Here is a 27583-nt window from a genome sequence, read left to right on the forward strand (position 1 = left end):
CTTGTTTGCTAACCAAGAATATTAAACTTTAAAATCTCTTTTTGGCCAGTTGAAGTCCTGCTTACTTCATCTTTAAACTCTTCTTTAATTTGAAACCAAAAAAGTTCTTCCTTCTCCACCATGATCCTATCTCTATATCAAAGTCCAGACAAACTGATGATTTATCTTTAGAAACCATGAGGAATGACTCATAAAACACTATTCTCCCTTACTTCAGTTCTAAATCAAATGAGCCAGACAGGAAACCCCCTTTAACCACTTGCTTATCCTATTATCTAAGTTGTGTTACAAGCAGGTTAGATCTGTAATGAATTAAAATCAATATTTAAAGTTAAATATATTGTTAAGCAAATTACTGTTTTATTGTGAAGGCATGTCTGGCGAACAGCGGCCTTTGGCTTTTATTTTGAAAGGCTGTTCCGGAACAGTGAGTCCGATTTCTAGAAACACGGCAAGTTAACAATCGTTCTAATGCATTAACTATAGTCGTGAAAGAGACAAGGAGGGGGAAGGCGTGTGGAAGCAAGCAATGAACTGAAAATGCCACCAATCCTCTGTTTTAACGTGATGGCGGACATTGAAAACCGAAGCGGGCATAAGCACCCCTGTCTTTTGTACCATTACATTTACCAACATAAAACAAGGTCTTTACTAATCAACAATGACAACCTACAGACAGCTTATTTATTGAAATATACAAGCCTTTTCTTTAGCTCCCTGTTTGATTCCATTTAAAATCAATCTATGTTCCCTTTTGACTTCGCTTTTATTTATCTGACTTAATTAATATGTGTTCACTTGTCTATTGTCGTCGTTAACGTGCTTCCCCCCCTTTCAGCCACTAGATGGCAGCAGCAGAGCACAAATGAGCTTCACTCTTCTGAGTGCATTGTCTGTGCTCCACAGACAATCGCTCACACAAGTATTTTAGGTAAAAATCACACAGATTTATTCCCCGTACAGTTTGTCCAGCTTTATAATGTGCTTCATATCTCGTCACGCAGGACTCTGTCTACCTTGCGATCAACGTTATGTTTACGTCAGCCTTTCAAATAAATTTTTACAGACAAGGGAAACGAGAGCCGGTTCCCGTCACATGGTGACGTTTGCTTTCTCTCCCCTGAATTGAACAAATAGCAGCCCGCGGCACTTTAGCTTATGGCCTCAGTCTGCTGTTGAACCTCAGTTTTAAACGGCGATTCAATCTGAAATATCGAATTTCCAGGCTTCGTCGTGCAGGAATTTCACCAGCCAACCCACGAACTGCACCGTTTCCACGCCACTCAGGAATAAACTACCTGAAATCCACGCTAAACCGCCTCATATCTCGTCACGCAGGACTCTCTGTTTACCTTGCGATCAACGTTCACGTGTTTTATATAACTTTCCTAACATAGTAAAAATATGCATTGTATATTCCATTTAAACTTCAAAAACACTCTGAAACGCCTACAGACAATCCTACAGTTTTGTTACCTTATATGTAGCTGCAGGGCTCCGCGATTGTCTGAGGTGTCTAAAAGTGTTTGTTCCCGACCCAGTCTGGTCGTCTGAATCCTTCCACAGCTCTGTTTATTCAGAAACGTCGGGTCACCATTTGAAGGAGATATGAATGGATAACTAGTCCGCATTTTCAAATCTCCGCGCGTCCCTAAACAAGCTGATATCTTTCAGGAAGGAAATCCAGAGCATACAATTAACCGTTAAACAATAATCCACTTTAATGGTAATATACAATGCAATACAATCAATACATTACCATACAAAACCATATCATTTCATATGCATAATGTCAGAAGTGGGCCCACCCCTGGCCCCTGCCCACAGGCCGCCACGACGTTCCAGTCCAAGCGGCGCGAGGAGAGAGAGGCAGAACAGCAAGCTGGATAGGCTTTCATACCAATGATACAGGAAGGGGTGGAGTTTAAGGACAACTGGTCGTCTTTTCCAGTCATCTCAAACAAACACCTCTGACCCTCACTGTCTCCAGCCTCCACACATACACACATCCCCCCATCACATTCCAGAGACCACAGTGGGGTCTTGCTCCAGCTCCCCCACCTTCCTTTGTCCTCAAAAACCACATGTTAGCAGGCCCAAAACCAGCCCACAGTTTTCTACACAAATCATTTTCCCCTTTTAAGCTTCTTCACAGTTTGCATGAATACATACAAATATTTCCTTACAACACACACACCGTTATTATTGGGTATTTTATTGGGTATTTTATTGGGTTCCGGATTCCTATGGATGACTGCCTAGGAGAGAGCGCAGAGAAGCATGTAAGGCGACTCCGCCTCCTGGTCTCAACTCCAGTTTGTCATGGATTAAGTCCACAAAGCCCTGACATGTTTGCCGAAATGAGATTTGCACCTTCCAAAGTAGGATGAATGCCATCTCTCTTCATCAGACCAGGTTTTCCCCAGAAGGCTGTCCAATTATTTACGAAGCCCACATTGTTTGCTAAAATAGGAACCCATGTATGTCTTACATGGCTTCCTATTTTGTATGGACATGCTTTTATTTTGAAGGAGAGTCAGCGCTGTTGACAGGAAGTTGTTGTTGCTATGAAAACAACGTGAAAGAGAAAAGGAGCGGAGATTAAGGGAGAAAAGTAATATCTACATATAAAGAATGATAACATTTATGGTTAAGTGTTAGCACACCCCGAAGAGGCACAAGCTCTTACGTTGATATTGGAGATTTCAATTAATTCAATTTGGCAGCCGCAGTACAGCGGAATAACGAAATTGAAAACCGAATAGTAGGCCAACGACCGAATATTCGGGTAAATGTGTTCATGCTCAACACAAGCTGATTTCAGCTGATTGATTTTCCTGCCGGTCAGCCTTCCATCTGTGCACAAACTTATCTCGTGCCCTCATTGGTCATGTACGCGTTCGTGTGTGTTGGAGGAGGGGCTCTGTAAGGAAGTAGCAGATTTCTTCTGGCTGTGTATTTTCAAATTATAGGGCAATCGAGCTGGTTTCTCCAAAATGACCTACACTATATAAATGGACATTTCAATCTAGTGTGCATATATTTCACGTTTATTTCCATGAATATATTTTCAGTCTGGATCCATGAGCTTTTCTCCAGATCCACCTTCATGCCAAAATGTCCAATTTATACACAGGATCCTCACATAACCCAACATGCAGATTGGAGATCATCTGAACACCGCTGAAAACTACGGAAGGCCAAACTATTCAAATGCATGGCATAGGCAAAGAAACAATATAATTGTAAAGCACTGAAACATAATACAGAAACACACTATGAAAATATATTTGAAGACTTTTGTTCTGCCCTCACTGTTGTTATGAGTACAGTTATGCAGACAGAGAACTCCTCGACAAGTGGCAAGCATTAATCTTCTTTAATAAGATGTTTACATCCACAAGTCAACAGAGTAAAACTGAAAGAAACACAATATACATAGAAATTAGGCACTTAGCTGTGATGCAGAAATATATATACGGTTAATTACGTCACCAACATCACAAAATATGCATATGAAAATGTTTACATTCAAAAGTTATGTGTAATACACACTACAACACATGTGCTAACCATACATCAAACATCAATGAATAGCGATCTACTTAAACATTGAAACGTCAAAATAATCATTGATATCCTCTTAAGAATATGTACAAAGGCCAAAAATACTTACAGGTAGTGATGACAGTTTGACACTGAAGCTTCGAACGGAGCTTCAACCCTGGACTTCCTATTTCATAGAAGCAGTGCTTCGAAGCTTGCTTCAAATCACGTGACATGTGATGTCCGAACCAGCAACTGCTTCATTTCCTGAATGAATCACTTGACTGGTTCACGGTCCATTCACACGATTCAATGCACTGCCTCGTCTCGATTCTGACAAGTGACAGGTTGAAACAGTTTCGAATTTCAGCGCTTCACTTTATAAGCGCTCTAAACAATGCGCAATGTGTGGGTTGTTGTCGTAGTTTGCGTTGTTGCTGTTGAGTTGTTGTCGTTATTGCATTTTAATTGTAGTATCATTATAGAGCAAGCCAGGAAGAAAGATAGGTCGTTCTGGCTCGGGAAACACTTCGAAATGTGGAGAAGTTCTGAACAAAAAGACAATTATCAGTAATATAAAAACAGTTCAATAGTTTAAGGAATAGATAGCCCAGTGGGTAGAGCCGATGGCCAGGATGCAGCGATGTCCTCCGCGCAGCTGGTTCAAAGCCCGGAATGGATGTACTTTTAATCATTGCTTTTCAACTTTAATACTTTAATGACTGATAAAAGGCCCTCTCCTCCCAACAAAATTTCCAGCACTCTCTAGTCTCTTCTCAATAACCCAATACACACAATTATAAATCTTTAATTGCAAATAGAACATGATATTCAGTCTTAGTGTGTGTGTGCATCGAATATTTTTCAAGGCAAAGATACGTTAAACCCACTGCAGCCTTGCACTTCGCCAGGAGAGGTCGCTGTAACTGAAGCTTCGAGAAATGAACCTATTTCCGACACAATTGTCCAAGTGGTTCGATGCTTCATTCAAAGCTTCATTTTGCCATCACTACTTACAGGCAATGCTTTCAACAACATAGCAAAGAAGGATGGATGCAGATTCAAACAATAATATTCTCCTCTCTGTCCCTTTCAACCACTACTCACATGTGGGTATCACTTCCTATGTTTTTCAATGGCCGTTTCTCAATGTCGAGTATACCGGCTGCAGAGCCACTATTTCAAGTATACTACGTCATCGAGTGGCGCCGAAGGACTGTTGCATGTTAAATGCCCAGCATACGGCGCCACTTGATGACGTAGTATACTTGAAATAGTGGCTCTGCAGCAGGTATACTCGACATTGAGAAACGGCCAATGTAAGTCTTTCCAATTGGCTGCTACTAACAAAAGAAGAAGTAAAACAAAAAGCAACAGCACCACCTGCTGGCTGGAGTAAGACAGCGTCTTAGACAGCATAACATTCAAAAACTGTAATTAAAAAGCCAAGAGTACAGATTAGAACAAGCAGGGTATAAATTAGAAAAGTAAATGTTACAGTGGAGTGAAATATATGAATAGATATTGATTTGACTGAAGGCAGCGGCAGAAAATAGACCCCACATATTGAGCTCCCATGCACGCAAATGATTTATCTAATTAAATGTAATCAAATATATCTTATGTAACTTTAACTTTATCTTACTATGGTACATAAGAATATTTTGATGTTAATACATGTGTACTTTTGCTGTTGATACTTTTACTTACTAAAAGATTTGAGTACTTCTTCCACCACTAATACTTAGGTAATTATTTTGTTACTGAGAATCAAAAAGCCTTTATTTGTCCCGCAATGGGGACATTTACATTATTACAACAGCAGATAAAGGGAGGAAAAAAAAAAAAAATGTACCTGAGTATTTACATTTATGACACTAATAACGTTACTTTAACTACATTTTTAAGCGGCTTTATGCAAACCATAAATACACATTGAAATATAACTAAAGAACAAAGTAACTAAAATAAGAAGCACATACAATCTGTGATTAAATGCATTAAAGCATCAATAATCATAATGCAGTAATTTAACCTCTTCTACACCGCACCCCCGATACCTGGGGGGGAAAACGCGTCATCTGCAGGAAACGGCGTCTGAGGGCTTCTTAATATTCAATAAACTATGAATGTTTTATATTCATGTAACGGGAAGAAACTCTGACTTTTTTTATTTTTTTTTAAAAAACCCACAAAGCTATAGTGCTGAGCCTATGAATTAGCCACGAGCGAAAAATGCTAACGGCGTGTTGCACAGAAACTCACTCATAACACCCTTATTACTTATCGTAGCTGCACGCCCAACCCATCGATTTGCATCGTGAGATGACACAGAATCGATCGGTACATACATCATCACTCCATGATAAGAACTCGCAAAGCTATTAACAAGAACAGACATCAAAACATGTGGCGCGAGGTAGCTATACGGCAGTGGTTCTCAAACTTTTTCTGTCATTCCCCACTTTGAACAGGTGGGCCTTTTCATTTCCCACCTGTTCCTCATCGCTCCAATAAAATGGTTGGCCAAGCTTAAAATTGTCCAATGTATCGTTCTATAACGGGGGTCTCCAACCTTTTTTAGGATGAGAGCTACTTTCAAAAAATAAAACAAGTCGTGAGCTACTTTTACTCCTCTTTTTTGTTTTTTTGCAGTGTATATATTTAGCACATTTTAACATTATTATATGCTTACCTTCAACCTTTGTGTGTTGTTTGGGTCTGTGGGACCCGTTTTCAGTGTTTACTAAAACAAAATGTAGCAATTTAATTATTTTAACCTGCTTTATTTGGTGGTGGACGTCACATCCTCGAGGGTCCGGGGGCATGCACCCCCAGGAAGATTTTTTTTAAATGTTGAAGTTAAATGCATCAATCTGGTGCACTTTGAGCTAGGGCTGCTCAATTAATCGTATTTTTATCGCAATTACGTTTTTGGCTTGCAACGATTATGAAAACAACATAATCGAAATAAAACGATTTTATTTTTTTTAAATAGGTTTTTCAGTTGAATTATACTTAAAGTTCAGGGTAATGAACTGTTAAAAACATACTTTTCTAAATTATTTTCTTCAATAAATTGATGTTTTCAAAGTAAATGGTTAATCGTTTTTAATAATCATGATATCAATTATTGACCCAAATAATCGAGATTATGATTTTTGCCATAATCGAGCAGCCCTACTTTGAGCCCAACATTAATTTATGGAAACAGCTCTCAACACTCAGATGAAAGGAAGCTGTATACTTTTCAATAATCCAAACATTGTGTATTGTATTTAGCACATTTTAACATTATACTTTGTGTACTGTTTGGGTCTGTGGGACCCGTCTTCAGTGTTTACTAAAATAAATGTATGCAATTTAATTATTTTAACCTGCTTTATTTGGGGGTGGACCTCACATCCTGGAAGATTGTTTTTTAAATGTTGAAGTTAAATGCACTTTGAGCACAAAATGAATTGATGGATACAGCTCTCAACACTCAGATGAAAGGAAGCTGTATACTTTTCAATAATCCAAACATATTTAGAATATGATCACAACAAATCATTTAAACTTGTTTATTCTTATCTTATGTTACCTAGTTAGCATTCTTTCTTTTTATTTATGCATATTTTACTAATCCCTCCCCTTTTAAACTTGTTACTGTCCTATAGTAGGCTACATAGTAGGCATTGGAATGATTTCTTACTTTATTTTTTACAACTTTATTAAACAGATAAAGGTGTGCTCTCTCTTGCTCTCTCTCTCTCTCTCTCTCTCTCTCTCTCTCTCTCTCGCTCCACATTGCTTTTCTTCCCGACTGCAACGCTGTTGTGTGTGTCTGTGAGAGCATTTCACATGTGTGTATGAGAGATTTTTACCAGTGACGAGCCTATCTCTGAGGGTCTAAGATATTCTACAAAATAATATTTAAAAACATTAAAACAAATTATATCTTTCTTTATATATTTTTTTAAATATGTTTTTAGTAATATTTGTCATTAGTTTTACCAAAAATAACTTGATTAAATTGTATTTAAAATAACATTTCGTTGCTACGCTGCTATTATATTATATATTATTATATGTTGTACTTTGGATTCCTAAAGCTGTTAGTCTACCTCAAGGGTAGTTTTCACTATAAGTACAAAATAATCTTTGGACGGACACTATAATTTTTCAATCTGAATTTTCTTTAAAATAAAAAACATCTATATTGATTCTGACATTTCTACATCCAACTCACAGGTTTATCAACGTGTATCTTAGACCCAATTCCAACTAAGCTGTTAAAGGAAGTTTTTCCATTAATTAGAACTTCTTTATTAAATATTATGAATATGTCTTTATTATCAGGCTATGTTCCACAATCATTCAAAGTAGCAGTGATAAAACCGCTTCTTAAAAAGCGCAACCTCGATCCAGAGGTTTTAGCCAACTATAGACCTATTTCTAATCTTCCGTTCCTCTCAAAAATTCTTGAGAATGCAGTTGCAAAACAGTTGTGTGATTACTTAAAAAACAATGATTTAGAATGGAAGATATGGTCATTTGTTCTGGGAATGTCATTTTCGAGCCTGAGACCTGAAAAACAGGCTACTTGCTTAACAGGTTAATGACTAGTGTGCAAGTGTCTTTTGGTGTTAATAATTGTGCTCTTTCTACTAAGATCTTGATTGCAGGACTTTCCCTTTCACTAATGGAGTAATGCTACTTTCACTTATTTAAAATTAGGGATGCTCCGATCGATCGGTCACCGATCGAGATCGGCCGATACTGACTCTCTACCGATCGATTGGTGCTCTCTAAACATGCCGACCGCGCGACGTAAAATACATGACACTTTTCTCTGTGTGCGGCAAAACAAGCTCGCCAAAATGGCTTCACCGGTCTGGCATTATTTTAAGGTGTCCGAAAAAGACAGTAAAATAGCGGTATGCAACGTGTGTGTGAAGCAAAATCCTGCAGCTCCGCCCGCCGGACCGGTAAGCGGAGCGAAACACACAAGAGTTAGACCTAACACACTTAGCTATTTTATCTACCTCTGGAACAAGCTAAACTAGTCATTATAAATATATTTATTCTTCACTGTCGGTGTCGGGTCACTCATTACTGGATCAGTGAGCTGCATGAGATACTGACAGGCTGTCAGGAGAGATAGAGGTGGGAGAGAGAGAGGGAGAGAGGAAAAGAGAGTGCTTCCGCTCATTTATCCCGTGTTATTATCCAAAGTGAATGTAAACTTCATCATCACTTTAAATCTTCCATTTAAAGTGATGTTTAAATCTTCCATTTAGGCCCCGTCCACTCGATCGGATCGGCGATCGGTATCGGCCGATACTGATTCTGGCGATCGGCCCCTAAATTGGCGATCGGAGCATCCCTATTTAAAATATTAGAGTACCTTTTCCACCACTGCTGTTGAGGAAAGTAGTTATCTCACGCATCCTACACACGGTTCCGTTGCGAGCTTCAACGGAGACGCTTTCCATTCACTTTGAATGGGTAGACGTCACGCTTTTCCGAAATGAATTGTGGTTCCATTGCTTCGCTTTGCTCGCGGTGAAAGTTGAGAAAGGTTCAACTTTAAGCGTTGACGGAAGCGCCAGCCAATCAAATCATATGCCAGTACAAGCGCTAGCCAATCAAACCGCGTACTTTGTGTGTCCGGGGCGGGAGATTAATATGATTGGTTGTTGGTCGTCTTAACCCCAAGCGCCAGACACGCCCACCGGCAAGCTTCAACGCGATGGAACCGTGTGTAGGATACGACAGTCCTGCATGTGTGTGTGTATGTGGATAAAGGATGATGTGACTCTATTGAGGGTCCTGCAGCCAGTTTCCAGTCATCCCTCTCTCTCTGACCACAATGTCCCTCCTCTCTTCAGTGTTCTGGGAACTGTGGCTGCGACCTACCTGGCAATCGCCATCATCGTTAAATACCACACCACGCCTTCTGTTATCGTTCACATCGCCCCTCTCTACACCGGAGGGTAAGTGTGTGTATGATGGGACTCAAACAATCTCTTTGCTTCTTCGCTCACAATGGCTGGTGGAATCAACATTGTTGTAGAGAGTAGATGCAGACACATTTCTTCCAGCAGGAGTGCACTGAAGTATCAAAGCTTTAATTAAGTAATTTTTTCAGTCTTTCACAGCTATATACATTTAAAAACACATACTGTTTTTTTCTTAACATTTTATGAGCTACAATTCACTTTTCTGCAGATATAAACATGAAGCAACAGCCAGGTTAGTGTAAAGAAGTAAAGTTAGCAGGGAAAAGGGTTTAAGAAGAATCTGAAATCCTTTGTTTCTCCCACAGTGGTTTAATAGATATAATACCAGCAAAGAGGACAGGGCAGAGGAAAGGGGGACACAGTCTTTGTGCGGTGGTTGTTGTAAAATACAATTGTTACCTTGTTGAAAAAGCTTATTTCTTCCCTTCCCTCAACCCCAGCGTTCACACAAAGCTAAGCTGACTGTGTAGCTCAATTTTTAACAAAAAATGATTTTTGAGGGATTTAATACTTGGCAAGAAAGCAATGATTGTATTCCCATAATTGTCAAAATGTCTTCCTCTTTAAATTAGTGTTCGTCTGGATCTTTCAAAAATTCTATGACAAACTGTGTTTGAGTATTAATTAGCAGCCTGTATTTACTTTTGTCTGCATGACTAAAACCTCAGAAGCTTAATTGGAGTAGAACAAAAGGCTAATCAGTACGTTTTTCTTTATTTATAAGTCAACTTCTGTATTGAGGGTTGTATTTGTCTATGCCTTGAATAAACTAATCCCCATAAAAAGTTTACATGAACGCACATCATGAGCCATTCCATATTTTACATACTGTTAATGCACTTTACTTTTTACATTTTTCTCATTTCTGTTCAATGCTACTGCTGCATAATTTATATTCTAATTAACTGCACATATTTTATTCAAGTAAATTGTCATGTTCCTATTGAACTTAATTTTTTAAATATTTATATTTCTTCTAAACATTTTTGTTACATATTTGCTCCTTTTTACATATTAAGCCCTCTTATTGTGTTCATGTACGCAACAATATACACCAAAACAAATTCCCTCTGTGTCAACATACTTCCTCCAAATTGTGATTCTGAAATGTATAAAATGAGGTCGCTTCATAGAAATATGTCTGCATTGTATCTTATCCTTTAATCAGGACACACACACAGAGCAGATCATGTGTCCTCCTCGCTGCTCTCCTTGAACCCTGTGCTTGTCTTTGACATATAAACCATATGGTGAAGTTTCTCTAAATGCCACGGCATTATGAATGACGCCCTAATAATAGCCTATTTCCTCTTCTCTTGGCATCTGTGAGGAAAAATGACTCTTCCTTCCTTCCTGTGTGTGTGTGTGTGTGTGTGTGTGTGTGTGTGTGTGTGTGTGTGTGTGTGTGTGTGTGTGTGTGTGTGTGTGTGTGTGTGTGTGTGTGTGTGTGTATAGGATCAGCTCGTGGGCCTCCATGTTCAGCGTCATCCCCACCATCTGCTTTGGCTTCCAAGTGAGTGCAACACATGTGAAATGTATTCATGGAAGAGCTTCTGACACTGTTAACATGTGTTTGGAACATCATGCTGTGGTGAGGCTGGAGGCCACTGAGTACTGCAGTACTCTGGGAATTAACTTGTTGGCTATCAGAATATCGTAGATCATTTAAGTGTAGAAAAATATAGCCAGGGTTGATATTTTTTACAAGGCAAAATATGTCAATAATTGTTGTTGTTTTAGAGCAGGAGTCACCAACCTTTTTGAGGATGAGAGCTACTTTCACAAAATAAAACAAGTCGGGAGCTACTTTTACTCCTCTTTATTTTGCAGTGTATTTAGCACATTTTAACTATACTTTGTGTGCTGTTTGGGTCTGTGGGACTCGTCTTCAGTGTTTACTAAAATAAATGTATGCAATTTAATTATTTTAACCTGCTTTATTTGGGGGTGGACCTCATATCCTGGAAGATTGTTTTTTAAATGTTGAAGTTAAATGCATCAATCTGGTGCACTTTGAGCACAAAATTAATTGATGGATACAGCTCTCAACACTCAGATGAAAGGGAGCTGTATACTTTTCAATAATCCAAACATCTTTAGAATATGATCACAACCAATAACAAATAATTTAAACTTGTTTATTCTTATCTTATGTTACCTAGTTAGCATTCTATCTTTTCATGTATGCATATTTTACTAATCACTCCCCTTTTAAACTGTTTGTGTACTGTCCTATAGTACACACTGGAATTATTTCTTACTTTATCTTAAATAGATAAAGGTGTGCTCTCTCTAGCTCTAGCTCTCTCTCTGTCTCTCTCGCTCACAGAGGCTGTGTGCTCCTCCGTGGCGATGACGGCTTGTGTTAAAAAAAAAACATATTTGTAAAGTGGGGAATAGGGTTGGGTACCGAGAACCGGTAACCTGAGACCAGGGCCGGCCCGTTGCACTGGCGTTATAGATGTTCGCCTAGGGCGCCAGATCTGTGGAGGCGCTGCGCTGACAGCTCTGGGAGGAAAACAAATGTTTTGACCGTTGGTGCTAATCCTAATTTTCAGCCTTGATGTAACAACATTCATAATTAAGTAAATGTAACACACTTTTTCACCCCGGTTACACGTTTCATTTGCCCTGTACGATGGGCGCTGCAAGTGATGAAAGTGGGGGATGTTGGCTTATCTGGCAACCGCAGCTCACAGCCAAAGTGCGAGTGAGCGAGGGAGAAAGGGAGGGTGCACTGGAACCGGCGCTGTTGTTATTAGCATCTGGTGCTAGCTGCTCTAACGGAAGAAGAAGATGTTTCTACAATGATGTGGAGGAGAGTCCTCTCCAGTCAGACTGAGAGTCTCAGTGAGGTAAAGGACTCTCAGTGTTTAGATAGTTCACTTTCGTCTCAGTTATCTCAGTGGGTCTCAAACGTTTTGATCACAATTTATGTAAACACATATTTCCAAGGCTCTCCTTTATAATTATTGGGATGAAACAGGTTTGAAATCATTCCAATGTAAACTATAGGACAGTAAACCAGACATATCGTTTTAAACTTGAGAGATACAAAAATATGCATAAATAAAATAGTAAAATAAGATAGGAATGAACAACAAAAATAAAATACGTTACATGTAGGCTATTTGTTATTGGCTATGGGTTATTAGTTATGCTCACATACTTATTTAATTATTAAAATGTAAACCGATCTTTTTCATATGGGTCTTTAGAGTTGTATTAGTCTCTAGTAATTCTGCTTAAAGCGCACCAGATTGAAGCATTTTACTTCAAAATGTTCAAACATTTCTTCCCGGTATGCCTGAGAAGGCAGATATGCTTGTTTTTCTCAACAAGAACTGTTTTTAAAAGTTGGACTGTTGCACTGTGGTAGCTTCAGTGGTTTTCAGGTTACAGTTACATAGCAGTGAATATAAACAGACTGATTAATGTGAATATTACTGTAAACTAACCTGTGTAAAAGTTTCTCGAATAAATGTAATTTTTTTGGTGGAAGAAGCATGTATCTTTTTTTTACCCTGCCCCTCAAAGAATCGGAATCGAGAACCGTTAAGAACCGGAATCGAAATGTAGAATCGGAATCGGAATCGTGGAAATTCAAACGATACCCAACCCTAGTGGGGAAACACAAACGGGATTTCGAAAAGTGGGGGGGACATGTGTTGTATAGGCTGGCACGACTAGGCTGTTCAATGGGGATGTGTTGTGTAGATTCTGCCAGAAGGAATATCACGGTCAAACTCCTTATGAAGCGGGGAGGTGCTGCTCCACATTGCTTTTCTTCCCGACTGCAACGTTGGTCCCGCAAATCAAGCAAGAACGTGATTGGTCGATATTCATTGTGGGGGGGAGGGGTGTTAAATAGATATAGAGTTGTAGTAACTAGATATAGTTCGCTATGATTGTGATTTCGTTTATGCATAGGGTAGATTCTTTTAATTACATTTCCTTTTTTGTTTTGTGTATTTTTTACATTTTGGATTTGCTTGACGAGCCTTTAGAACAGGGGTGCCCAACCTTTTTTGAACCGAGGGCTACTTTTAAAGTTGCCAGTCTGCCGAGATCTACCAGTCCAAATAGAGGCGTAGCCATTACTGACAGCCTACTACCAGGTAAATACACACTTCTACTTGTATAAAACTGACCTTTGTACGATTAATACTTCATAAAATACTGCAGATCCTTTATCTTACCTCTTTCTAATCTACACACATACAAGTATTTAACTGAAGTTACACAACAGTGTTGTTGATACAGAGTTGGAGTTTATTCACACGTCACATACTACAGTGGGTAATGTTTTCAAGAAACATTGAACAGTGCTGCCACATATGACACAGGAAAAAAGAAAAGACACTGAACCCTTTCTTTGCCATTATATAAAAACAGTGTTGCTACAAAAGTATAAATGAGGCTTACTAATAAGACAACTCAGATCTGAAGCTACACAGGAATCTGTTGCCAAAGTGCAATAAAAAAGACAACATTAATTGAATCAAACCCATTTTTGTAGCATTTCAGTAGAGTATACAAATAAATGCCTTTTTTAAAATAGGATGCAAGCAACACTAGTTTATTAACCTGAATTGATCATAGACTATAATCAATTTAAACAGAACAGATCTGAATGTTTGCCTTTTTATACCATTTTGTACAATAATTATTATGAATAAGTTCAAACAAACTAAAACGTACAGCTGATTAATAACGGTATCTAACTTGAGTTTTTATTATATCAAAAACCTGTTGAAATGCTACTGTTATTTATACTCTCACCCAAAAGTGCATCGGCAGCCTCCAGGAATGCTTCTTTCACAACTTCGCCGTCTTTGAAAGACTTCATGTGTTTCGCAAGAACGTGACTGACACGATAAGATGCTATGGTAGCAGCCTTGCTCTTGTTGTTGGGCCTGGTGAAAATGGACTGCTGTGCATTTAGCTGTCCTTTCAGGCCCCTCCCCTTTTGGAGCGTAGAATTAGGAGGGAAATCCGTCTCGTAGCGTTTGTGCACTGTTTTGAAATGCCGCTCCTAAATTACCCTTCTTCGATAAAGCCACGCTCGCATTGCAGATGAGACAGATGGACTTTCAATTGGAATAGATACAAAAATAATCATCCTCCCACTCGGAGTGACAATGATATATTTTGGGCATTTTTGCTTCTGCCATAATTGCGGTCTTGTGTGTGTGCAGACTGTCACTCCTGTTGACACGGACAACGTCAGCGAACTAGTGCCCACTGCCCACCAGCCACGCCCGACACATGGGGTCACGCCGGCCAATCACAAAGCTTTGATGCGTTCAAGTGCATTATTCTGGCACAGGAAGATTATGTTACAGGACATTAACGATAAAACAGAATGTTGTTGTTCTATTTTTAGACACATCTCGCGATCGATTGGTTGGGGATCTCCCGATCGACTGGTTGGGCACCCCTGCTTTAGAACATGCCCTGCGGGCGACTCACGTTGCCCCTACAGGCGACTAAGTGCCCGTGGGCACCGTGTTGGCTATCCCTGTTTTAGAGAGTACCTGGCCTTCGAACAGTATTCTACAGACTTAATGGTACACTTAATGGTGCTTGACTCAGCATGTGATGGAGCCCACGCACAATAAGGGGCACACTCTGGACTTAATTATCTCAAAGGGTCTGAATATCTCTAAGGTTGTGGTGACTGATGTTGCACTCTCTGACCATTCCTGTGTTTTCTTTGAGAGCTCTATTTCTGTTCACAAAAATGTTCAAAAAGAGGTAACCACAAAGCGATATTTAACTGAAAATACTAGGGAAATGTATACTCATCATTTTTCTTCCACACTTGCCCCTGCTAACATCTCAGTAAATGAGCTAGTAGATCATTTTAATTCAAATATTTTAAATGTTATAGATGCCATTGCTCCAACTAAGGTAAAGGAAGTGACTGGGAAGAAAATATCTCCATGGAGAAAGGCCATGACCGTGAAAACAGAAAAAAAAGAGAATGTCGAAAAGCTGAACGCAGGTGGCGAAAAACAAATCTCCAGGTTCACTTTGAAATCTATAAAGAGAGACTTGGCCTTTATAATTTGGAATTGAAAAACGCACGACAATCGTTCTTCTCTGACATCATTACCAAAAACAAAAACAACACACGTGCCTTGTTTGCTACCGTCGACAGACTAACTAACCCCTCAGTGTCAGTAGCCTCTGAATTTCTATCCACTAGGGCGTGCAATGATTTTGCCTCCTTTTTCACTGACAAAATTCAGAAAATCAGACAAGCAGTCAGTGCCTCTGCATCAGGAACAGCAAATGTGCTGTCTCTGTGTCCACTTAACATCAATTCAAACACCATGACACAATTCCATCAGATTAATGATAAAAACCTAGAGGACATTATACAACTTCTGAAATCCTCCTCCTGCTGCCTTGATATTATTCCAACAGGATTTTTCAAAGATGTTTTGCCTTGCATGGCCTCAGATCTACTTCATATAGTAAACTCATCTCTTCACTCAGGTATTTTTCCACAGGCCCTGAAAACTGCAGTCATTAAACCGCTCTTAAAAAAGAATAATCTAGATGCTTCAGTAATGAACAATTACAGGCCCATATCAAATCTGCCATTTCTAGGTAAAATCATTGAAAAGTTGTTTTTCAACAGTTGAGCAATTTCTTGCATTTAAATAACTGTTTCGATGTGTTCCAGTCAGGCTTTCGTCCAAACCACAGCACTGAGACTGCTCTTGTAAAGGTCTTTAATGACATCCACTTAAACACAGACAGTGGCAGAACTTCAGTGTTAGTATTATTAGATCTCAGTGCTGCGTTTGACACTGTTGACCACAGCATATTACTAGACCGACTGGAAAACTGGGTGGGACTTTCGAAAACAGTTCTAAATTGGTTTGAATCCTACTTAAAGGACAGAAACAACTTTGTTTCTATAGGTAAATACACATCTGAGTTGACAAATATGACATGTGGGGTTCCTCAAGGCTCCATCTTGGGGCCTCTTCTCCTTAACATCTACATGCTACCACTGGCTCAGATAATGAAAAACAACAAAATAAGTTACCATAGCTATGCAGATGACACACACATTTACGTAACAATTTCACCAGGAGACTATGCTCCAATTCAAACACTGAGTAAGTGCATTGAACAAATTAATGACTGGATGTGTCAGAACTTTCTCCAATTAAACAAAGATAAAACTGAGGTAATGGTTTTTGGAGCAAAGTCAGATCGTATAAAAGTGAGCGCTGAGCTTCTGTCTGCAATGTTCAAACCAACAGATAAAGCCAGAAATCTAGGTGTAGTCATGGACTCTGACCTGAGTTTCAACAGTCACATTAAAACAGTTACTAAATCAGCCTACTATCACCTAAAGAATATATCTAGGATTAAAAGACTAATGTCACAGCAGGATTTGGAAAAACTTGTCCATGCTTTTATCTTCAGTAGACTCGAATACTGCAATGGTGTCTTCACAGGTCTCACAAAAAAATCTATTAGGAAGCTGCAGCTGATTCAGAACGCCGCTGCTCGAGTCCTCACTAACACTAAGAAAGTGGATCACATCACTCCTGTTCTGAAGTCTTTACACTGGCTTCCTGTGTGTCAAAGAATAGATTTCAAAATACTGCTGCTGGTTTATAAAGCACTGAATGGTTTAGACCCAAAATACATTTCTGACCTCCTGCTATATTACGAACCATCCAGATCTCTAATTTCTTCAGGGAATGGTCAGCTTTCTGTCCCCAGAGTCAGAACTAAACAAGGTAAAGCAGCATTCAGTTATTATGCTCCAAATATCTGGAACAAACTCCCAGAAACCTGCAGGTCCGCTGCAACTCTGACTACTTTTAAATCCAGGCTGAAGACTTTTCTTTTTGTCGCTGCTTTTAATTGAACTATTCATATCTTAGACTGCACTGTAACTTTTATCCATGTATTTTTTCTTTTAATGTTTCTTTTATTAGCTTTTCTTTTTAATGACTGATTTTAAATGCCATTTTCTTAATGTCTTTCATTTTTTGTAAAGCACTTTGAATTGCCTTGTGTTGAAAAGTGCTATATAAATAGACTTGTCTTGCCTTGCCTTGCACAGTCCCAGAAAAAATCCCAAATCATATCGCAGTTGCAATATCAGTCATTTTACAAATTGTGCTGCCCTACATCTACCTAATATGGAGGTTACATTGTTCAAATGAAACCATTAAATTCAATTAGTTCAGAGCTATGGAATATAAATGAATATTTTCTTTTTCATTGTAGCTTCTTTACCCCCAAGTGTGCAGAAACTAAAGGTTATAGACTTCTTTATAAAATACAGAAATGTGAAATGATCAGAATTTTAATTGGTATGGGCTGGTTATTAATCCGTATAGAGCCTTAAGCTATTTGCCTGCTGGCAGTAGGGTTGAACAGCAATATTCATACTGTGCTTTGAGAGGTCACAGGTGTTGTTTTATGTATATTTTCTTACAATGGTACTGAGAAAAAGACACAAGTGTGTGTTTGAGTTAAGTGCCGCGCTGTCGGGGACCTACAGTAAATGATAATTGGTAATAATCATAGGGCATTATTTTAAAAGCTTGCTGCTATTATCTTTCATGTACTAAAATGCTATAGTGCTTCTAACATGTAAACCCACATGTTTTGGTTGTATAACATTACTGTTTTGAAGCATGTTATTTTGCACATAGTGTTACAACCATAGCTGGCAGTATCTTCAAATGTACTCTACAGCTATCTCCTCATCTCATCTGTTCATTCCTATGGAAGTTGCTCAGTGGTACATGAAGTGGCGCCTGTAGATTCAGAAATTACCCAGATCACCCGGGGCCTTGGGCCCATAGAGCATTTGCACTTAACTTTCCCTCTTCCGATCTGCTGGGTATCGGTCAAATGATTGTGGAGGGAAAATAAATCTGGATTCTAATTTTAGGACACATTTTTAGAAGCGCTATAACATTTTTATTACTAGGTAGTTTATTTGGCAAAAGTATAAGCTGATTTACAGATGTCTCAAGTCAACAGGAAAAAGTATATTTGGACCCAAATGATGTCAGTCTAGAACTAAAGTGTAGTAACACTGTATGGCCACTATGAACATTTGCTTCAGTGGACAGCGCTCTCCCTGGGGGCTTGAACCGCACGCGGCTGCTGAGCTCTCACTAGAAGTTATGAGCGCTGCTGTTGGCTAGCTAGCTTGGTAGCTACGATCCTTTGCCGTACCAAATCACTACTTGCTGTTCAATTAACCCTAAAAATGTAAAGCTATAGTACCGGTGGTATGTTACTTACATTTTGGGAAAAAACCTCCCACATGCATAACTTCCATCTGAAGTGTTCACTGGAGTTTAACTGTTTGCGTAACTTCCGTCTCGTTGTTAAGGTGGCGATCGTTGAATGTGAGTGTCCAGCATTTATTTCATTTTTCATTTTCAGTCTTTATTTCGAACAGATTAAAAAATAACAAATAACAAATGTGAAAAACAGAATACCGTATTGTTATAATACAGTATTTATCCACATTCATGGTAATATTTGTATATTCAACAAAAAAAACAACAAAAAAGTCTTCATATTAATAATAATACTAAATCATATGTGTCCGAAAGAGAGTAGGAGGAAGCAAATGCTTATTAATTCCCACCCCTTACTTGATCAATGATTGTCTTTTAAATCATTATGCAAGTTATTCCTACCTACATTTACATTTATGCATACATTTCTCATCTTCAATCACCTTTCTTCATTCTCATATTTTTCCAAAAAAGTGTTTCTGTACATCCTTTTAAACTGAATTATGCTTGTGCTTTGTTTTAAAGAGCCTGTGACACGAGTTTCCCCCATCATCCAAACCCATCAATTTGAGTAAATATTGTCCCCTTGAAAACCGTTACTGAACTGATTTTGGATATTTGTACTTTGATAACCATTAATCTGCCTTCAATGTTGACAATTTTCTGGATCTTCTCGCGGTTTCTTCAAGTCCCGCCAAATGATGGGTGACGTCATTGCGGGCACAGCGCTCCAGCTGCACCGTCCAGGATCCCAGCTTCTGCATGTAAACCTTTATATATATACAGTCAGATGTAAACGCACAACGGCGCACACAGCAGCAAGCTCAGACAGCGATGACAGGTTAATGTTGAACGTGTCTGAGAGCTCATGAGGCTGAAGGATCGGTTTATGTTGTATCTGTTAGAAGTTTAGGAATGAGGTGCGTCAATATGGGCGATCATATGGTCATGTAGCCAGTGGTGGAATGGGACTAAAAATCATCCCGGGACTCTCGACCGGCCCACTTCAGTACCGCTAGTAAATTGTCAATGGGGGGAGTGGTGGATGTCAGGGGCGGCGGGTGCTGTAGATAGTAAATGTAAATATGTAAATATTTGTGTCACTGCATCCTGGTAAAATACAAATATAATGTCTGTGTCTTTGACCTTAGCGCTGCTAGCCACCTGTGCCCTGTACTACGAAGCCAGTTCAACAGACCCTGGATATGTTTGAGTAACAAACAAAATAACAACAACAAACTAACAAACAAGATCTCGCTAAGCGGTCCTACGACGCTGGTTATCAACTCGGTAAATCAAGCCAGGGTTTCTCTCACCAGCTGAGAGCGCGTTCACGTCTAAGACACGAGTGGATCTGACTTTAATTACATTTGTCTCGAGTGTTTCGTCAACATAATGTGTTAAATAATACTTCTGCATCCAGTCTGTGACACTGTGAGTGTTGCACGGCCAGATGAGGCTGGAGAAGCTGACTCAGATAAGGAAATATATGATATATTATGATATTATATGATCGATGATCTGATTGATGATGTAATATGAATGATAAGTGCGACACGTCGGCGTCTTCTTTGCATACGGCAGTTTAAACTGTATTTTCTTTATCCTGTAATATGACTTGAAAGATTTAAACTCCGCACACTGAGTTGATCTCTGTTCTATAGACGCCGGAGCCGGGCAGCGTCAGGTAAAATAAGTTATTTAGCCTTCCCAAACCTGAGCCTCACGCGCCGCCTATGAGGGATGTGCTAGTTACTTATCCGACCGGCCCACTTCGGTACCGGCCCATCGGGATTCGTCCCGATGGCCAGTCCGCCACTGCACCCAGCCCACGTAAACTGTCAACGAGGGGAGCCTCGCTGCGGGGAAACGGTGGACCTAGTGTCCCGATCGGAGTGGGAATAATAATAATAATCCGTGCATTTTATCCATTCATTTCCCCAACATTGTGGTAAAAAAAACACACGTTTAATCCACGTTGGTGTACTACAACTACAACAAGCATCGGTTTGTTTTCTCATCAGGAAATGCAGACCGGCTCAAACGATTTGTAATCATCATCTCACGATCATTTAATGTATCATATGTTCGCCGAATTGACATGAAAGCACTAATAAATGTAGTTTCATCCACTTGAGTTTACAACTACAAAAATAATCGATTTGTTTTTATATCACATCCGACGGGAGGAAATTCAGCAGCTCTCACTCCCGATTTTTAATCCTAATGTAATCATCATCTTCACCACGATCATTTATGTTTATGTCGCGGAATTGACATGAAAGCACTGACAAATATGAATATACTGTAGTCAACTACATTAAAACGTTATTAACGTGCCTAATCTCAGTAATTCACCATTTCTACACATGACAACACACTTTGTCCGTGTTTGGCTCTCGAAGCGTTCCCGCATTGACGTCACTTCCGGCTTCCCCCAAAACTTCAAAATGAGTCCAAGGAATTTCCCCGCGATGTTCGAAATTATTGATATTTAACGGAACGGTATCGCTTTTTCTTTTTTAAACTGACGGTTCGAGATTACTAGTAGCCCAATATTTCATTGCACAACAGTTGTTGGGATGCTGTCACAGGCTCTTTAAAGCTCAATAAATAACAAAGAAGACCTTTGACCGGCACTTTTATAATTTTGTCCGGAAGATTTAAACTTTAATACACGTTGACTGGCGAAAAACTCTGCCCGGTTCCCTCGGCCCCCACCGCGGAGAATAAACAGAAGGGCAACCATGACAACCATGCTTCTTCGCTGCTTTTGTGGAGGAAGTTACAGCGCCACGTACAGGCTCCTGCATATACTGCAGCTTCTCCAGCGGTTGGAGCTAAACGGAGCGGTCTCGTGTGGACAGACACTATCCGGATGACTATTGCGTGTGGACGGAAGCTTGTTTGCGTTTGCGTTAATCCTATGCGTTAAGCCGTTTTCGTCCTCGTGTGGCCGCAGCCTTAATTCCATTAGTGCCATAGATGTTGATCTATCTTTCCTGAATCCATATTGACTGTCGTCCAAAAGCTGATGTGTTTCCATGAAACTGTCAAGTCTTTTTGTAAAAAGGATCCAAGGATCTTGGAAAACTGAGAGAGCAATGAAACAGGTCTGTAATTTGTGTAATGGTGTTTATCCCCAGTTTTATATAATGGTATAACTTTTGCTATTTTCATTTTATTTGGGAATTTACCAGATTGAAAAGACAAGTTAAAGAGATGAGTGAATGGTTCTGCAATTCTTCAATAATGTTTTTTACTATAATCATATCAATATTATTCCAATCGGTCGAGGATTTGGTTTTACATTTTCGCACAGTATCGATGATTTATTTTTCTTCGACTGGTGTGAGGAAGAAAACACTCAACTCTTTGAATGTTACGAGTGCTATATCTGGGTGCTCATAGTACATGTTTCTATACTACGCATTGGGACTTTTGCACTCAAAACAGCAAATGTAGAACTAAGTGATTTGAGACACAGCAAATATGTCATTGTTTCTGCATAATAATGGAACTGACTGAACAGTTGGCATTGGATCTCTGGAAATAAACATTGCTGTTGAATTTAAAATAATGTTTCATCCATTGTATTGGGTTAGAGGCAGACGTTTTTAGAAAAATAAAACCACACCATCCATAGGGCCCTTCACTAAAAGAGGGAAATAAGTGCCTCTGCAGATCTCTATAATGTGACCTCGGCAAACACTGTGGGTTTTCTTAATAATTATAAAGAACTGTACTTTATCAAGAGTGTGTTAAAGTGAAAGAAAGGTCACAGCTCGGCAGGATCTCAGCACAGTGAGCTTTTCATATTTAATAGCAGGGTAAAAAACGATCATTCTGTCAATCTGAAGCACAGGAGACTGATGTGTAACTCCACGGGTTGCCAAGGTAACCCCTGAGGTATGCTGGCTGGATTGAATAAAAGGAGAGGAAAGTACGAAGGGACAGATGCGTGTCCTATCACACAAACACACACTCGCTCCCTCTGGGTGAGTGATTGCTCCGAAAGGAGAGTTGATGAGATCCTGAAAGGAGGGAGGGGGGGGGAATAGAGATTTAAAATGGGCGATGGCAGCTGGGATCAAGTGGGGACAAGAGTCTGTATCCTGACCTGCGATGGTTCAAGCCGATCAGAGCCCGTAGCTTTGCTTTAACTCCCCGTCTCAGATCAGTTCATCACACCTGCAGACATCATAAGACCTCTGGATCCTGCAGTCTGAGCTCCAGACTGATGAAAGGAAATCCAAGGAGGACTGATGGAGGAGACAATCTGACCAAGAACTAGTCCCTCTTTGATCAGTATCGAGTCTGAGTTTTATTCAAACCAATCACTCTTTAGGAAACAAACTACAAGTCGTTAAGTGGCTAAAATCAGGCCTGGTTGGCTTTGTCTGAAGCGCAATCAAACCCCATCATCAACCAAACTCGCTTGAAATAACAAACAATGACCAATACAAAAATATAAATGTTAAAACCATTGTGGCTGTGGCTCATGGGGTAAATGCGTTTCTAAAAATCGTATGCTCAGTTTGTTTGGGCAATTACTTAAATTGCTCCAAACACAACCAAATTCCCCCACTGAGATTTATGGCTTTTGGACCCACAGTTGGTGTGTAAAGGATTATGGGCTGCACATTATCCTGCCAATTACCCGGCTACGCACTAAATAAACCGACTTGAAGCATCATATTATTTAAACAAGTTGTATTGCTTTAAATATGATTGAATTGCCTCTGCTAAGAAGAAATGGTCAGTTCTACTGCTTATTATTGGCTGGAACTGTGGCTTCAGCAACGTTACTCAAAATGACGGCAGCACTGATCAAGGTGTTCTTGTCTGTTCACATTTTCTTTTCCATTCTCACTGCAAGAGCCCATCATGTTCTCTCTAGTGTTTACTTCCTGTCTGTCTTCTGTTGATTTTTCTGTCTTTAAACCTATTTCCTTCTCTTGTGCGGTTTTCTTGTTCATGTTTGAGTTTTCTTTGCTGTACTGCAGACAGTTAAGCCATTACGAATCAAAACGTTTTCTGCTCCATAAAAACTGAAATTCAAAAAGTATTCTGTGGGGTTTTCTGATGAGGAAACTCCTCTGTTTTCTTTGGCTACCACTAACGTTAAATCTACCGAACTTCTTTCTGCAGATTGATATGCTTGCACATAGCCCCTTGATCAGGGACTTTTGCAGTAGAGCTGAGTATTCAACTGAGTCGTATAATATCCCCTTATCTGTCCCAGTGCCACGAGGCGTCCATCGCCATCTACAGCAGCATGGAGAACCAGCGGCTCTCTAACTGGGTCTTCATCTCCGTGGTGTCCATGATCTTCTGTCTCATCATCTACTCCCTCACAGGTCAGACCACCTCCTTCCCCCCCCCCCCCACCCCTCTCTAATAGGGCTTTCATACCAATGCGATTCCCGTTCTAGCTCGGTGCTATAGCTTTTCTGGCCCGGAACCGTTTTTTCTTTTCAGCCCCCGTTTTGTTCACACCGCCCAGAGCCTGACTGGTACTGCCACTGCTGCGTCATGACGTCACCGTTTCCGTCGCTGATTTTCTCCCCAACGGCGTTACGGCGCTCACTACAACAACAATGGGGAACTGCGTCGGGTCGATGATCGTGTTGCTTTTAATCATACAAAGCCAGATTAAATTAAATAACGACTTCTCCAACTTTATACTTTTCTCCGGAGTGCTGTGGTTCATTGTATATCAATGTGTTTCAGCGGCATTTACCGACCGCTGCAGTGCTGTTCGTCCACCGGAGTTTTTTCTCCCATTAGCTCCGGGTTAGCTTACATGGCAGCGGCCGCTGTAAAGTATTCACACAAGCAGCTGATACATATCCCCCATCCCCATAAGTGAATGTGTGTCAGTCTGAATTGACGCTGTTTGGCATCACAACACTGTTATTAAAGTCTCTCTGGTATAAAATGGGTGATGTTAGCATAGCAACCAAAGCTAAACTGACTATCTTGACTACTATCCTACTATCCTATTGTGGCATAAGCCGTTTTCTACAGGCACATTTTACCGGCGTATTTTTCATTATAATTCTACTTGTGATAGTCGGACATGACAACAAATTCATTCCATCTGATAGCTCCTATAATACCAAACAAAACGTCTGCCCCCTCCACAATGATCAATAACAGCGAACTGATGGTAAAAGTAAGGTACAAATAAACAGAATCACACAAAGCCTGGTTAGTGTTGCCTGACTTTATAAAGTGTGTTTTTTTTTTATAAGTGTGTGGTTGCGTTCTAGTCACTTTGCTCAGCGCTACTGCTTGTTACAACTGTCACAGTCTGCTTTCTCACTCACCTATTTTCTGCATTAACATTCCTTAGTCACCTGGTAGTCACACGCTGTCTCTCTCTCACTCTGTTACACCCATCAGCTCCATTAGTATTTAGGCCCACTTCACTTTCACCTCAGTGCCAGATCGTACTTTGCAGCATGCCAGTCTTTCCCGCATTACCCTTCAGATTGCTCTCCCGGTTTCGACCCTGCCTGTCCCTGACCAGCCTGCCTCGCCTGCTCCCTGACCCGTTCTGTACCTGCGACACCCGTCCTGCTTTCTCCTGGAACCCTCGCCTGCCCCCGACCAGCCCTTTGCCTACTATCTGCCGTTTTGTCTCCTACCAGCCTATTGCCTTCAATAAAGCTGGTTACCGACTATCCCTGGTTTCCCGTGTTCTGCATTTTGGTCCTCAGCTCGTTTGTGACAACAACTTTCATTTGCCGTACTCACCTTTAACTGTTATTGCTCAGGTTAATCTCGCCCCCCTCCGACGTAAGCGTGACATATGCGGTTCTTGCTTCTAGACCGACAATTTTTTGGTGCTTGAAATGAACCGGATTCCGGAGCTTAGAGGCGGCTCCGCTGCGGTGTGAACAGGAAAAGACGGTGCTTATCAGGCTCTAGCTCCGAACCGGCTCTGGAACCGCATTGGTGTGAATGCCCCATAAGGGTCTGAACAACATACTGGGTCAATTCCAGCATGGTAGCGTTGTTCTTTCCGTTGCAGGGGTTTATGGGTACCTGACATTTGGAAAGGACGTGAAGGCTGACATTCTGATGTCGTACTCCAGCGATGACGTTCTGATGATCATCGCCAGACTTCTGTTTGGACTCTCCATCATCACCATCTACCCCATCATCCTGCTGCTGGGCAGGTGAGGAACGCAGCCTCATGTCGCTTCGGTTGAAGCTTATGGACTGTATCAGTCACTTTTTTAAATGAAATAATTCAAAGTAATTTCAAATAATTACATGTGCACCTACATTTCTAAAGTTACATCCATCAATCAGTTACTATAATACTTTAATGGTCGGATCAAGTCTGAACAGTAACTTGCATCATAACAGCTCCATTTGCAACATCAACATGGACCAATATCAAGACACAATACATGAAACAGGCTGCATTTTATCTGGGATTTAACTCTGTATTTACTGTTAGGATTGACTGGTGCACAAAGGAGTGTAGTTAAATCAGTAATTGTTCAGAACTGTAACCCTTAGAATGTCAGATTGTTAACGTATACAAACATATAATAAATATTCTGTAGTTAAAGGGTTATTACACGTTTTTACAGTCTGGGATGTGACCATGGTTAGGTGCAACATCGATTCTTTTGTTTTTTAATGCAAATAACGCATCTGTTGTTTACGAAGAAACATTTATAATCACAAAAACTGAATTTTATTTCTAAATACTAGGTTTATCGTTTCGTTTTCCACAATCGTAAATATACCATGTTTTTTCACACCAAACATAAAACACCAGGCAAATATCAACATATCAAAAGGTATGCCATATGCCTTAAATTATTTGAAGAAATGTCTCTAATAATGCCTAGCATAACATTTAAGTTGAAATAAATGTTCCAGTGTTTCCCCTAGGATGGAGTCATAGTAGCGGTGCTAAGGCACGTGGGCCCAGCATAATGTGTGCGCGGAGCGCGTGGAATTTGTTTGTGTGTGCGCGTGCGAAGTGCGTCCCGCCAATTTGTTTCTATGTGTCTGCCAGCACAAGAAAGGCTCTTGAGGCCTAGTACCAGGGCCGGTTCTAGCCAATTTGCTGCCCTAGGCGGGATTTTATATATAAAGAATAAATGAAAAATCTCTACAAAAGACAAATACACTACAAAAGCAGAAACTTATTGACATAGGTCATATACGTCAAAATGGCTTCAAATGTATTCAGTATTTTATGAACATGTTAATTGGGGGGTGGACGTCACATCCTATCCCCCCGGAAGATTTTTTTGAACATGTTAAAGTAAAATGCTTCAATCTGGTGCACTTTGAGCGCACAATTACTAGAGACCTGATCTTGGGGCTACAACTCTAAAACACCCATATGAAAAAGATCGGTTTACATTTTAATAATCAAATAAGTATGTGAACATAACCAATAACCTACCGTAGCCAATAACAAATAAATGTAACTTATTTTATTTGTGTTGTTCATTCATATCTTATTTTACCTTAACATTTATTTATTTATGCATATTTTTGTATCTCTCCAACTTTAAACGATATTTTTGGTTTATTGTCCTATAGTATACATTGGAATGATTTCAAACCTGTTTTTATTTATCCTAATAATTATAAAGGAGTGCCTTGGAAATATGTATTTACATAATTTGTAAACACATATTTGTTTGAGACACACTGAGATAACTAAAATTAACAATCTAAACACTCAGAGAGTCC

At 39.8% G+C, this 27583-nt stretch overlaps 1 protein-coding gene across 1 annotated transcript in view; it reads left to right on the forward strand.

Moving 5' to 3' along the window:
* Positions 1-27583, forward strand: part of slc38a8a (solute carrier family 38 member 8a) — an 84175-nt gene that overhangs the window by 53763 nt on the left and 2829 nt on the right. Inside the window, exons 4-7 of the mRNA XM_034085880.1 lie at positions 9420-9524; positions 11007-11064; positions 24096-24210; positions 25890-26037. Coding sequence (XP_033941771.1) covers positions 9420-9524; positions 11007-11064; positions 24096-24210; positions 25890-26037 — 426 coding nt within the window. The remainder of the gene's footprint in view (positions 1-9419; positions 9525-11006; positions 11065-24095; positions 24211-25889; positions 26038-27583) is intronic.

This window comes from Pseudochaenichthys georgianus, chromosome 6 (assembly GCF_902827115.2).
Source record: "Pseudochaenichthys georgianus chromosome 6, fPseGeo1.2, whole genome shotgun sequence".
Taxonomy (NCBI): Eukaryota; Metazoa; Chordata; class Actinopteri; order Perciformes; family Channichthyidae; genus Pseudochaenichthys; species Pseudochaenichthys georgianus.